The sequence below is a fragment of the Anarhichas minor genome, unplaced genomic scaffold, assembly GCF_050575085.1.
Source record: "Anarhichas minor isolate MPS153535 unplaced genomic scaffold, ASM5057508v1 ptg000026l, whole genome shotgun sequence".
NCBI classification, from domain to species: domain Eukaryota; kingdom Metazoa; phylum Chordata; class Actinopteri; order Perciformes; family Anarhichadidae; genus Anarhichas; species Anarhichas minor.
The window spans coordinates 13304406-13318704 of record NW_027466472.1 but is presented as its reverse complement, the minus strand read 5'-3'; the positions used below and the strand labels follow the sequence as shown (position 1 = coordinate 13318704).

The window sequence follows — 14299 nt, the reverse complement described above, 5'->3', positions numbered from 1 at the left end:
GTTTCATTCTTAAGCTAAACAGATGACACAACACGAAGCCAAAGCACTCTATCAAGGCAGCCATAATGAACTGAATTATGATAATGACCAGTTAATGGCGGCGGCAGCATTCTGATAGGACAGCAGCTAATGAACCAAGCCAGAATGACAGGATGAGAGGAGAACCAACAACACAACCATGACAACCGTATCACAGATCTATTGAATCTACTACTTGAGCAGAAGTGAGACCAATTTCCATATGCTGCACCAAATGGTGATGTGAGGGAAGCAGATGACATCTAACCAGGCCTCATTTGCCCACACCAGGAGCAGCATAGTCGACACTTACTGGGTCAGTGAATGCATCAGGTAGACATACATTATTAAGAGTGCATATACACAGTACTTAACTGTACATGCAGCTGAGCTAATGCATTTTAATCCCTGTATACGGTGCATGGAAATCTGTGCATGCAAATAGACCAGTGGTAGGCCTCACTACAACAAATTGTCATTTGATCATTTCTACGCAATGCATTAACCATGCAGCCAAGCCAGTGCAGTGCAGCACACTCTGTATTTTAGTGCAGGCAGGCACTCACAGGGGGCTGGCGGGCGGGGGCAAGAAACTGCTCCTGGCAGGCTCGTCCCAGCAGGGCTCTACCCCTGGCAAGGGGGTGAGAGGAGGCCTGCGTTGAGAGACAAACGACATGGGCCTGGTTCATACTTGACTATGCCACTTGCAGGAAGGACTACATGTGAACTCCCTGACCTGCCTGGACCATTTCATAAAGAATAAACAAAGGTATCTGATACTGACGGTTTACCAAAAGTCTCAGGCAGAAATAAACATTTACTCTGGAATGGGATTTACACAGATTATTGTCACAAATGAGCGTCTTTTGAGATTGAAATGCAATCATACACGTACACAAGATTTACAGACAGACAGACAAATACACACATGTAGCGGATACTGTACATTAAATGTGCAGCTAAACAAAAGAATAGCATTATTACACACTTGGAATCATGCAGAAAGCAGACAGCGTTTGAGGTTAAAGAACACAGATGGATCAAAAATCAATACACATACTGCAGCTTGGGCACTCTGGGTAATGTGCTTAAAATGCTGACTCGGCTGCTTTGAACTTTCTTTAATCGGCCCACGATCCGCTAGAGGCTGCTACTGTACATGTTCTTCCACACCCTTCAAGTAGCCCGGAAATATAACCAATGCTGTTTTTAAATCATCCACCTGCGCTTTGAACGTCTCAGCAAATATACCATCTCTTTTCATATTACGTCTTGTCCAAATGCGCAGGAGGAAGCATGCTGTGTGTAATAATCTGCTCTACTAACAAGGCTTTAAAAAGATTCTGTATTTCCAGTTGCTTTACTGTTAAAACGAATGCCTTCTCACAGCATGCATGGGAAGAGAGATTACGTAAAAAAGGTGCATTAGAAGATGCACAGTAGTAGCCACCTCTGGCAGACTGCAGACTGCTCTGGCAGTGACTTTACTTACGGTGACTCAATGCTTTTCCTGAAGTGTGTCACCGACAAGGGAGGATCTGAGAGGACAAAGACATTTCAATTGAGCATTTCCTCTGTTGAATCGTACAAGCAGAAGTCAGACACACGGACGGATTATGAGAGAACAGGACCCTGGGACGAGTAACCGTCCCCCCCACCCATCAAGACTCATTTTATTGACTTTCTAAAAATAAACATTACCATTCACCCCAGTAGGCCAATGCAGTAATCCATCCATAATCAAACATGTAATACTACAATTATTACATGTTACATTTAATACCGACCTGGTTTACGCTTGAGTTTGCGACGGTGTTGCTTATTGACAAAGCAAGCTGCTAGAGTGCTGAACAGGACTGCCGCTGCCAGAAAACAGATAGTCGCCACAACCCCCGCCACCACCGGCCGTGCCAGCCCCTCATCAGGCAACTCTGCAGGGGGGAAGGGATCTGATGGGGCAAACAAGTGGGTGAAAGGGAGAAGTTACAAACACAAAACCCGCATATGTATCCCTCACGAGGGCCAAGCATCTCTGTGTGTCGTTTGTAATGTTTCTTTGTAAAAATAAATAAATAAATAACTTACCCGTGCTAGACACTCCCACTACGTTGCTGCTCTCACTGATCAGGTCATCCATGACAGCCATCACTCGAAATTCATACCAGGACTCCTGTGAGAGAGACACAACAGACACACTCTTCTTATGGCCGTCTCATGCACTGATTTTCCTTTATAGCTGAGTAGATCGTGCTTTAAGTTTTTAAAACGCACCTATGTATCATAATGATATATATGATAATGTTTCTATTTGCTATTACTTGCATCATAACAAGAAATTTATAATTTGCAATTGTCTTGTTTGCATATTCTTATTTTAGTCATTTAAGTAGCACAAACTAACTTTTTTGTAATTTCAATTTTTGTTAATTAAAATGCACTAAAAAACAAAAGCCAGAAGACATTTTGTGTAGACTGATGTCCATTAAAACACATTGCATATGATAAAAATGTGGACTGTTTAGAAATGGAATATTTATTGAAAGCAATGTTGATTCCTTATCATGCTCGGCACCATGAAATGGGGAGATAGAAGTCGACATGTGTATGTAACTGACCTGAACCAGGTCTCTGGCTATGAGCTCGGTCTCAGTGGATGGGATCAGGTCATCCAGAACCTCCCACCTCTCCCCGAGGCGGAACTCCATGATATATCGGTCGATGGGTGAGGAGTGGTTGGCTGGGGGGAGCCATGTGAGGAGGACACCGTGCTGCGTGCGATTGGCTGTGAGGCACCGTGGTGGAGTAAGAAGCACCAGTGGTTCTGGGGTACCCAGAGGAGAGCCTGGGGAGCAGAAATGTTGCACATAGTTAACAGAGGAAACTAATTCAGACATTATCTTATTATATAAGAGTATATACTAAGAGTATACAGCCATGCTAGCAGCTCTGTGTGGCCGCTTTGAGATAAATGCTAACATCAGCATGCTAACCACATGATGCTAACATGCTCATCACGGCGACACTAACATATTGATGCTAAGCAGGTGTAATCTTTACCATGATCACTATTTTAGTTCAGCGTCTTAGCATGCTGACATTGCTAATTAGCACTAAACACAAAGTATAACTGAGGATGATGAGAATGTCTTGTTTGGTCATTAAAGAAATGCAACTTTGACCTGAAGATGGCGAAGTTAATGGATTCCTAAAGTTATTACAATTCCTCCTAAATGTTTAACTCTACCCAAATATCATGTTCATTTGCTGGTAGTGTTAGACGAAAAGTCAGGGGATCACTGAGGTCAGTAGGATTCATCCTCTGGGAACCATGAATGTCTGTACAACATTTAATGGCAATCCATCCCATAATTGTTGAGGTCAGTCTGGACCAAAGTGACGGATAGACCGAAATTGACCAAAATTAGAGCAATGCTGCTAGCATAGCTAAACCAACAGTGCTGAGAGTAACGAAAAATATTTGGTTGCTCTTTTTGTGTATGATATAAATGCTTGAAATATGCCATATGCCTTGAGAAAGTAGAGTGGTTCAGCTCCCGAAATACTATATACAAGTACTCCACCTGACCTCAGACTAAATACTCCACAATCCCACTGAACGAAGATTAAAATGACTTCATATGTGTTGACCTTTGACTATTTTCTTTTAGAAGAAAAAAACTTTGAGACACCGTTTTCCTTTTTACCCACAAATAAAAAAACATTAAATCTATCTACAAATAGATACACTACTCAGGCCTTCAGTGATCTGTTGTACAATTTCACTCAAAAAGAAAATTCAATGTCTGAAATCAAAGAATTCAAAGCTAAATTAAATGAATGCGGAACTCATGTCACTTAAACCATCCTATCAGTTGTATGTATGTTGATCCAGCACATCACAATAACACAACAGCAATGCAGTAAATTTGTCTTGGTTTTCAGAGACAAAGGAACAGGGCAAACTGTATTAAACCAGTGTAACATTAATAATGCATGATTTGGACCTAAAACATGGGTCTCTTGCGATGTACCAGTTTAACCGAAATCTATCCTCCTTCTTGCACATGCTTAAAAAGTTATAAAAAGAATAAGACTACGTATGTAATGTAACATTACTGTACAGTATAAACCAAAAAGCTTTTTGTCTGCTGCCATTCATCAACAGTATTAGCTTCTATCCAAGTCTGTGAACTAGGTCAGAACTTTTCAAGCCTCATTTAGCCTTTGTTGAATGACGGTAAGCTTTCCAACACAACGAGTAGCAGAATCCGGGTTTACGCTGTAAAGAACAAAGCCGGTATTGTGATGAAGTTACTGTCATCAAGTGTTTCATAGCATCAGTAAAATGATTTCACAGTTATGTTGTTAAATATTTGGGGGTTCCTTCTTTTGAAATCCTGACAAGAGAGAACACCTGGGCTTAGGAGGGATACAGTTCTTGATTGATGAAGAGTTTAATCACCAACTGTGTATTATGGAGGTGGATGGATTTAAAGCAGCATGCAAACGTGTCGCTGTCTTTGAAGTGGATTATAAAGTGAATAATTCTGTCATATACATTCAAGGGCTCAGGTTTGGTCTGGCATTTATAGCCTAGATTAAATCAATCTACTTCCTCTGCATGTTTTTGGTTCAGTTGGTATAAAACATTATGTCATCTGTATATTTTGTTTCATCATGATGAAAATGGTTTGCATTATAATGGCATAACAAAAGATAAATATAGAGAAAATATAATGCATTGTAAACTTCTGATGTGATGCTCATGCACTCATCCTTCTTAAACGTACCAAAGTAAAATCTGAATTAAATGACTTTGTTTTATCCGTATTCATTGGTGTGAACATCAATAGATGGCAGTACGCTATGTGATAATATTGTAAAAAATATATAAATAGTGTCTCAGTGCAACTCAGTCGATTTATTTTGAAGTCAAAAAGCAGCAAATATAGATGGAGAAAGCTTTGAATAAGAACCCACCTGCAGTGTTGACTGTCACAACTTCGCTGAATGGGCCCGTGCCCAGTTTGTTTTGTGCCAGCACACTGAACTGGTACTCTGTCCCAGGCTCCAGCCCGGGCACCACCAACCAGGTCTGAGCACCGGAAACTGGCATCGAATGCCAGTCATGAGGACCGAAGTCTGTTCTCTTTGACCTGAGAACAGAAATGAGACAGAAAAACAGAGAAATTGTAGATGATTTATACCAGAAATAATGATGAATAATGTAATAACTGTCATTAGTCATAAGACAGTGTTGGTCAATTGGTTAAATTGGTTTTGCAATAAAGTTAAGGGTCGAGCTCCAACAAGATTTCTCTGTTTCAGATAAAATTATGTTACTTGTCTTCAAGCACTTAATGTAATCGAGTCTTTATTATAGTCATGTTTTAAAATGCTTTACTGCCTGTAAAAAAACAAAATACCAAATGAAATTTATATTTAATTTATTGTTTTTTATTTCTATATGCATTGTTTTACTGCTTACATTTGTTCTATCTTATAATCAACTGCGAAGCACTTTGAATTGCACTGATTTTAGAAAATTAAAACAAAAAACAGGGTTAAGAAATAAAGTTGATGCCCTTAATGCATACCAATCTTTATCTTTCAAGACTGACTGAATGTTTTCACTAGTTTGTCTGAATGAGCATAGACAGACCAACAAAGATAACGTCTGTATCTAGATAAAAATGTCCACATGTGCACAAAAAGATGGCGACTGGCAAAATCACTTGAATGTTCCACCGGGGAAATAAGGCCACTTTAGCAAGAAAGTCTTAATCATAAAATTATTTGAGGAACATCTGCTTATTTTAAACTGTAATTTAAAAAAAGTAGTTCTTTGGTGCATTTTACCTCATTAGAGTTATGCCATGCTGTCAGTTCTTATCACTCTTATTGTTAACATTCACAATACTCTGCTCCACTCGGCTACAATGTGTTTGGCTCTACAAGGTAATTACCGGGCATTGAAATAAATGTAGTGGAGTAAAAAGTACAATATTTGCTTCAGAATTTTATTAAAGTATAAATGTAGCAAAAAAATAGAAACCCAGTACTCAAGTGAAGTACTTGCACCTTTTAAAATTGTATCCACCACTGAAAAACGCGATAACTATCAGGTGCACGTACCTCATGTACCTGATAGTGAGCGAGTGAGATGTTACTTTCCCCAATACGCACCATGAATAATGCACACGCACGTCTACTGAATACCCTGAGAAATATGCTGTCAAAACATTCTGCTTGTGATTGACTTTCTGACATATTTTATCATCACTAGTCAAACTAGGCTCTTAACCTCAAGGTAGTGTTTCCACATCTGCAGACTGCTGCCATTGATTTGAAGTTAAATAAGAGCACTCACACTGGACCGTACCACACAGAGAACGTCTGTTCGAAGCCGCCATCATATCCTGGTTCCCAGGACACATTAGCAGAGGTTGTTGAGGGCAATACATGGATATTGCCCGGAGCGTGTGGGCTGGTGCCTGGGAGACCGAGACACAGAGAGGGAATTCATTTAAAAAGCACAAGTACTAATTTACCTAATCAGATATATAACTGCTTACAATTATCATTTAATATCACTTGCAGTAATGGAACTATAGTATATGTACGGTATATTACACTTCATTCACATAACTGGCCATTTAAAGTCAAGCCTACTGATTGAGTTCAACATAATGCACCTCAAGTCGATTGAGGAGCAATTTGTTGCCCCCAAAAAATGCTGTGCTGCAGCGTGCAACGCACACTCTTGCTGTAATAATGTGATGCTGGCTAAGGTGGTGACCAGTGTAAGGTCAAGTTCAAGAGCAGCAGTGCTGTCTGCAGCTCTGCTCATCCCGCCCACGTAGCAGCTGTGCCGCGTGGCCCAAAGCCAGTTACTTCTCCCTGGGATGAAAGAGAGACCTGAGCATGGTCCGAGGGGCACAGCTGTCTGCGACACCTGTCGGCTAAGAGCTGGTGGCACGTAGGTGGGCTGGAGCTGCCACTACAGTATAACCACTCCGCCGGCATGTGAAACCTATACTGTATATAAATACATCTTTCTAGGCTGCAGGGGTCGACTATTTCATACTCAACATACATATTTTTTGGTGCGAGTATGAGTGAGTATTCCTTTAAAAAGTCTGGACTAGCATCTGAAAAAATAAAGAACAAATCTAATAAATATTTCCACAGGGAAGAGCAGTTGTGTGTATAATGAGTGCAAAGAATGCAGCACTAACCATCCCGAGAACACAGAAACTTCTGCATATTGTATATTCTACATGATTCATTCCCACCATGATTAGTTATTAAAATCTGAACCCTGCAACTTGCATTATAGGTAATAGAGGAGACTTTCTACAATGTTCAGTTTTTGGGGCTTTTATACACACAGATCATTTTCCGAGTGAATAACAATGCAATCTTTGTGCATCGGGACCTTCACAGCCCTGTTTAAACTTCATAACCCTGCCTGCCTTTGTCGACACTTCAGTCAATTTATCCAAGAGTGAAAGTATGTCCTTGGTCCATTGACTCAACAGACAAAGGCTGTAGTGAGGGTGTTTTAGCAGAGGGGTGGATACCACACTGTAGTTACAGATTCAGGCGTTTTGAATTAACAGTATAAAGCTGTTACAGATAAGATCTAATGGAATTTAAATGATGCCCAGGGGGAAATTGGACAGAGGCAAGGTGTCTGAGGGATGAGGGTCTTATCGTGCAAATCACTCAATACACACACAGCAAAGTGGGATCACAATGAACTCAAAACAACTTTGAAAGGTCAGTTGGTTGAGGAAATTGAGCAAGCTCTGGTGAGCTGAGGGCACTGTGCAGATTTGTTGTACCGATGACTAGGATACGCGTGCTGGCAGTGATGCTTGTGACCACATTGGTGGCTACACACTCCCATTCTCCGTGGTCCTCCTTGCTGAGAGACAGAAACTGTAAGCTGCCACTGGGTAGGATGTTGTGCTTACTCTTGCTTGGCTTCCCCACCTTCAATGGACACGGAAATTACAGCGACATGGTTAAGAACTGAAAACAAACATGTCAGCACATAAAAACAAGTGCAGAAGATGATTTACTAGGATGTTTGTTATGGTGTGTTATTTCTGCCGCACCTTTCTCCAGGCGATGCTTGGTATATCAGGGTCTCCAGAAGCAGCACAGGGGATAACAAGCTCTCTCCCAGCCTCCTGACGGTACTCCCCCCCAGGTCTCACATTAAAGTAAGGGGGATCCTGGAGGAAACACACAAACACCAGACCCATCACGAGGGCTTCTTGGCACATCAGTGTATGCTCAAACTTGCAGCAGATGGAAGCAAACATGAGCAGTGAAGTACCTTTAGCACCAAAGTGGCAGGGGAGGACATGCCCATGGTACCCAGGGCATTGTAAGGCACACAGGTGTAGGTGCCCAGGGAGTCTTCTGTGGCCTCCGCCACCCGGATACTTCCGTCCGGCAACAGGCTCCATCCAGGATACTACAAGACAAGGGGACATCTGAAATGCTTGATGTCAGGTTGTTTTTTTTACTGAAGTAGATGCTTATGTAATGAAGGCCTGCCTTCAACAGCAGCGCAGCATATTGTGTGACAGTACATTAGATAGTAGATAAATAAAGATAAATGAAGTATCTGCACAGAGCTCTCTATTTGTCGCTCTATCTACCGGGCACTTCAAAACTGTTTGAACATGACTGTTTTTTTGGCACAAACCTGATAATATATATATATAACATGTCTTTACAGAAGAAGTTAAAAATACTGTGCATTAACAAACTCTTATACTGTGGTATAAACCGTTTATTAAATGTTTGTATACTGCTATGAATGCTAATTAGGACGACCTAGAGATCCAGTGTGTAGGATTTAGTGGTATCTGGCCAGAACGCTACCAACTGAAACATCTCCTGTGTGCCAAGTGTGTAGGAGAACTCTGATAAAACATGAATCTTGAGCCAGTGTTGTGTCTGTCCGATCTGGGCTACTCAAACATGGACTCCATGAAGAGGCTCCGTATTCAGATGTAAACGGCTCATTCTGCTGTCACGAAAACACAAGGATTTGTATTTTCAGGTGATTATACACTGAAGAAAATACTTATACTAATATTATATTCCATTTCTGCAAATAGATTCCTTTAAATCCTACACACAGATGCCAACTTATATGTAAAAGTGTAACAGGTAATGTAGAGGACTATACGCAGGCCCGAGTACCAACCTTCTCCACTCTGAGGGGATAGCCGTCTTTCTCCCACTTCACTGATGTCACAGGTGGGTTGGCGTCCACCGGGCAGCGGATGATGCCAGGCAGTTTGCGTGGGACGTAGATGACCGGGGGCATGTTGAGCACTCGGGCAGGGTCTGCACATAAAGGAAAGATCAGTGTTAGGGATGCTAGACAATTTCACTTGATCCAATCCAAAATAATTGACATTTGGTGTATTGCTTGATGGGAAAGACCGGGTTTTTACTAAGCGTCTCAGAGTAGAAAACCACTCAAACTAAAATGTAATATTAAGTCTTATATCCAGCAAATTCTTATTTTGTATTCATTTATAATGATAGCAGGGCTATATTGTTTGAGAGAGTGCATTTACCAAACCTTAGAGACATTAGAGAAAAAACAAACAAATTGTCCATGCTTGTAGGGAACATAAAAGAGGTGTGGATGAAAGGGGAATAAGTGGAAGAGAAGATTAGGCAACAGAGAGGCAGAGTTTTAAACATCATCACTGTGCAATATGTGTTGCTAAACTATTATAGGGTGTAGGATGTGGTGTTGGACAAGGCTGATCATTTCACATAGCTGAGTCAAATTGCCTATTATTTCAATTCACACATATATAAGATAGTGGTGCTATTTTTCTGCATTTTGATTCGTACCATGGTTTAATACTTGATCACACTCCCTCTCTTAAAGTCATCCTTTTCCTTGTGTTCATAAATTACTCTCAATCCTACTCTGAGCATTTTATATTCCTAGGTTTCGCCGTAATTCCTGGGAGTGATTCTCAGGATGTTTGATAAATATAGACCCAGGGTATGTTTTGCATCCAGGAAACTGGTTAAATTATAATCTGCGGTATTCGAGGCCAGTGATGAAATCAGTGCCTGAAGTGCCTGCGACTCCCCGGGCTCTCTCTCATACTGTAGCACGGTAATCAATGACCAGCGGCAACTTGGGAGCAAATTAACTCAACACACAAGGGCTTGACGATGAAACGTCAGATGGCCAGAAGTGGCGTGTTTCTTTCTCTCTCTCTCGCTCTCTCTCTCTCTCTCTCTCATCGGTCAGAGCTGCTGAACAGGAAGGTCACCATTTCATTTTTCGAGGAGCTAGATTCAAAAGAGACGAGGAAAAATGGAGGACGAGCCCGTCTCCATCCTTGTGCACAGGAATGAGGCTGGAGTCGGAATGGATCAAAATTGTGTCATTAAGATCCACTAAGAATATGAACATGGTCAAAGGGGCTCAGTCAAAACAAACTGTGTGACTCTCTGCCCTTGAAATTCAAGAAGGTTACTTAGCATTACAGTGGTAGAGCCGCGCTGCCAAATAACACAGCAGCCTCCATACTGCTGCTGCTGTTCCCTTCTCCTGCTCACACAGCTCGCCGTACCGTCTCCCCGCCCCTCCCCCATCCACTTTGTTGCCAAGGTAACACTCACACTGAACAGTCAGGTAGGCCAATGCCGAGGGCGAGATACCGAGACTGTTGCTCGGACTGCAGGTGTATTTCCCAGCATCCTCCGGCTTGACCCGGAAGATGATAAGGGTGCCGTCGATGAGAATGCGCACTCGGAGCTTCAGATCACTGCAAGAAGACACACACACACACACACACACACACACACATACACACACACACACACACACACACACACACAAACACGTTTTGGCACGCACCGTGTTACTGAAACACACCAACAGAGAAAGGCACACGTCTCATTTTCTTTGCTGAATTACATCGAGGTGCCATAAGAGAGCAGCAGAGAGTCAAACAGCATCCAGCTCTGAGAGAGGAACACAGAGTACAGAGCAAGAGATTCAAATAAATCTGCTAATTGCCATAATCGCCAAATGGTATATGTAAAGCCTTTTTGTTTTCCCCCTTGACACCGTTTGAAATTAACCACTGTAATGATGGAGCACATGTTCTGTTATTTTTAATGGAGCTGCTTCCATTTTCCACACAGGGAAACTATTTGATCATGCAACAGAATTGGAGCTCAAACTGAATATGTCATTAAATAAAATAAGACCCTTTTTATTAAGGGTTTGTACATTGTAATTAATTAATGGCTTCAGTAGTGGTCAGTAAATCATTCGCCAAAGCTTTACAGATCAGCTATAGGCCATTAATAAAACCATTGTTTGGGTTGCCAGGTTGTTTTATTAAGCGGTTTGACTGATTGGACCATATGAATGGATCAAAACCCAATCATCAACAAATTATTAACTTATTTATTAATGGGTTACCAAGAGGTATAACTGCATTAGTACCAGATTTTTTTTACTACTTGGAAACCCAACTTCCCTTCCTATGAATGGTTTAATAATCTGTAAAGTATTAGTTAATCATGTATTAATTAATAAAGCCATTAGTCACAACATGAAATAAGACAATGCCATGAGCTACCTCCTGCATTAAGCTGTTTTTGAGTTATCTAGGAGCTGATTTTTATATGCATAAATACAACTTTATTATTATAACTTAAATTATGATTAGGCTTATCTTTATTCTATTAAGTTTATTGCCATTACTTTGCAATCATGCATTTTGTTGTTCTCTCACAGTTTTCCTCTCATTTCATTTCTGTTCAGCCGTATCTCTGCTTGTCAACTTCTTAAACTTAAACTACTCCCATAGTTATGCCTTATAAACATCCTGCAAAAAAAATAAAAATAAATCAAGATTGACGCCTGAAAGCCGTTTAAAATTAGATGGGACACATCAGTGCACTTCCTCTGTGGAAGTCCTTTAGACACTTGTTTTCACTGCCACTCAAACTCCCGTTCACTTGTTCTTCCTTCCCACTTGTTCTGTCACTCGCTCGCTGTAAAACCCTCTCAGACTGTAAAGACCAGCTCTGGGGAGCCCGCGGAGGTCCTGGCTACGCTTCAGAGATTATGATGACACAAGGCCTGAGTCATGTGATATTGTCATCAGAGCGCACTAACTCGCCTGGCACTGTCCAGACAGACCCCCGCTGCGGCCCCAGAGGACAGGACACCGGCACACACACACACACACACACACACACACACACACACACACACACACACACACACACACACACACACACACACTCAAAATACAGCACAGAGACACACAATGCCACTTTCACATCTTTAAAGCTGTGGGATAAAGGCAAATGGTGTTTTAAATGTCCCTATAAGCAAGAGGCCATTAAGTCTTAACTTCACCCAAGTGCTTAACTAAGATGTTTCCCTGCAGCTACAGTACAGAGGAGAACTTGATCATAACTTTACTTCTTGAAGTAGACGTTATCCTCTTCCCAGAACCAGGTGTAGGTCAGGTTACCAGGATACGCCTCCGCTTGGCAGGTGAAGAGTGCATTCTGGGATATGTTTACTGTGACGTTTTCTGGTGGAGACACGATGTATGGAGGCCCTAGGAGAAGCAAAAGTGTTTTAGTTTTTGTTGTCCATTGGTTTTACTATTAAAAGCTGATTAAAAGATGTTTTTATAGAATATGGTGCATATTTACACATCCAGCAAACACGGAGCAACATTAGCATTCATTCAGATTCCTGTCTCTGGTCACATACTGAATGAAAATCCAATATTCACTCTACTCTATGAACTCCTGAGGGAAATATCAGGCTGTTTAGCTTCTAAATGCTCCTCTATGTTCACCAGCTTGTTGCTAACTGTGTCTGTCTGCTGTTTGAGTGCTGAGCAGTTAGCGTACGGGGGGGCTTTAGAGCTTTTACCATGAATAGATCCTTACCTCGTCACTGACGTGTACTTTCATTTAAAAGTCTTAAAACATGTCAGAAATATTTAACTGAAATAATCATGTCAACAAACACTAGATGGAATAACATGTTATTGAACTGACGATTGACTCTGAGTGCTAGAGAAGACTTCTAAAGGGAGAACAATGGCTAAATAATCCCGTTCAGCCATACGCAGGCCCTCTCTGCTTGCTTTTTTCCAGGAACACAGTGAGAAAGAGCACACACTATGTATTATTTACAATATATCACCACAGTCTGATGTAAAATAGAGTCAGCAAGCAACTACTGTAACCTTAATAGTAGTCCGTGTCGGAGCTTATGCATGCCTCACATTGTAACCTTTTTATCCCCCGAGGTGCTCCAGGTTTGCTCATAACTCTCAATAAAACAGCAGAAGCCATGAAAGGTAAGCTGTCTTTTATGAGTGGGCCCAGATACAAGCCTCCTGGTTATTTTCCTCACCGCGTGCACAGCTTTAATGCATCAGGTGGGAGCGCTGACAGCACTGTGCGGGTGTCTCACATAACAATTAAAAACAGATCACGGCAGTGAGAATCATGACTCCTCAGATATCTGCTTGTTATTGCTCTGAGTTTTAATCATACCCCGCATTTTATCCCTCATCGCTTTTCAAGCCAAATATTCAACTGAACTCAACTTCAGTGCACACATTTTATTTTTGGAGTTTTTATCACGCCATCTGACTATAGATTTCTATAGTGTCCATTGATGGTTTCATACCCTGAATAAGGTTTTATGAGGTGGAATATGACACTTAGTGCGCATGCACAGTCAGTGGTGTTAAATACGTCGTGTATGAGAGTCTTATTGCTCTTTTATAGCTTCAGTTTTTATTCTATTCTTCTTTTTTTATCTTAGATACTTCATTTTTATGTTTCTTTGTTTTAGTCCTTGTGCTGCTGCAACATCAGAGTTTAAATACAGGCTTATCTTATCTTGTATAAAACATTATTCTGATGCTTGTACGGCAGAGGTCATCATGGTTACTGCATGGCAGGTGAGACCTCTTGTGAATGGGGGTGGACAAAATAACAGGAACATCATACAACTTAGTAGTTCCATTATTTTTAGTAGAAAGAAGCAAGACTAAAGAAGGAACCCTGTAACATTTGTTTTGGAATTGTCTGATGCTAGATACATTTTTGGTCAAATGTATGCAATTCAGTTTTACAATGTATATAAACGATCCTTCCCTCACTCTCTCTCCTAATATTACTTTATTCTTGAAATAATACATTTGGGGTTATTTTTGTAGCATCAGGA

At 41.1% G+C, this 14299-nt stretch overlaps 1 protein-coding gene across 6 annotated transcripts in view; it reads right to left on the bottom strand.

Annotated features, from left to right (window-relative positions):
• Positions 1 to 14299, bottom strand: part of igsf9ba (immunoglobulin superfamily, member 9Ba) — a 56344-nt gene that overhangs the window by 10351 nt on the left and 31694 nt on the right. For 2 of the 6 annotated variants that reach the window (XM_076100146.1, XM_076100147.1), the window contains 13 exons: positions 12524 to 12665; positions 10699 to 10844; positions 9248 to 9390; positions 8366 to 8506; positions 8142 to 8261; positions 7866 to 8016; positions 6389 to 6512; positions 4999 to 5174; positions 2634 to 2860; positions 2104 to 2188; positions 1806 to 1967; positions 1511 to 1556; positions 585 to 671 (listed from right to left, as the gene is read on the bottom strand). In XM_076100146.1, the coding sequence (XP_075956261.1) occupies positions 585 to 671; positions 1511 to 1556; positions 1806 to 1967; positions 2104 to 2188; positions 2634 to 2860; positions 4999 to 5174; positions 6389 to 6512; positions 7866 to 8016; positions 8142 to 8261; positions 8366 to 8506; positions 9248 to 9390; positions 10699 to 10844; positions 12524 to 12665 (1750 nt within the window). Of the gene's footprint in view, positions 1 to 584; positions 672 to 1510; positions 1557 to 1805; positions 1968 to 2103; positions 2189 to 2633; positions 2861 to 4998; positions 5175 to 6388; positions 6513 to 7865; positions 8017 to 8141; positions 8262 to 8365; positions 8507 to 9247; positions 9391 to 10698; positions 10944 to 10996; positions 12202 to 12523; positions 12666 to 14299 lie in introns of those variants that run through there. The other 4 variants (XM_076100150.1, XM_076100144.1, XM_076100149.1 and 1 more) reach the window with 4 other exon arrangements.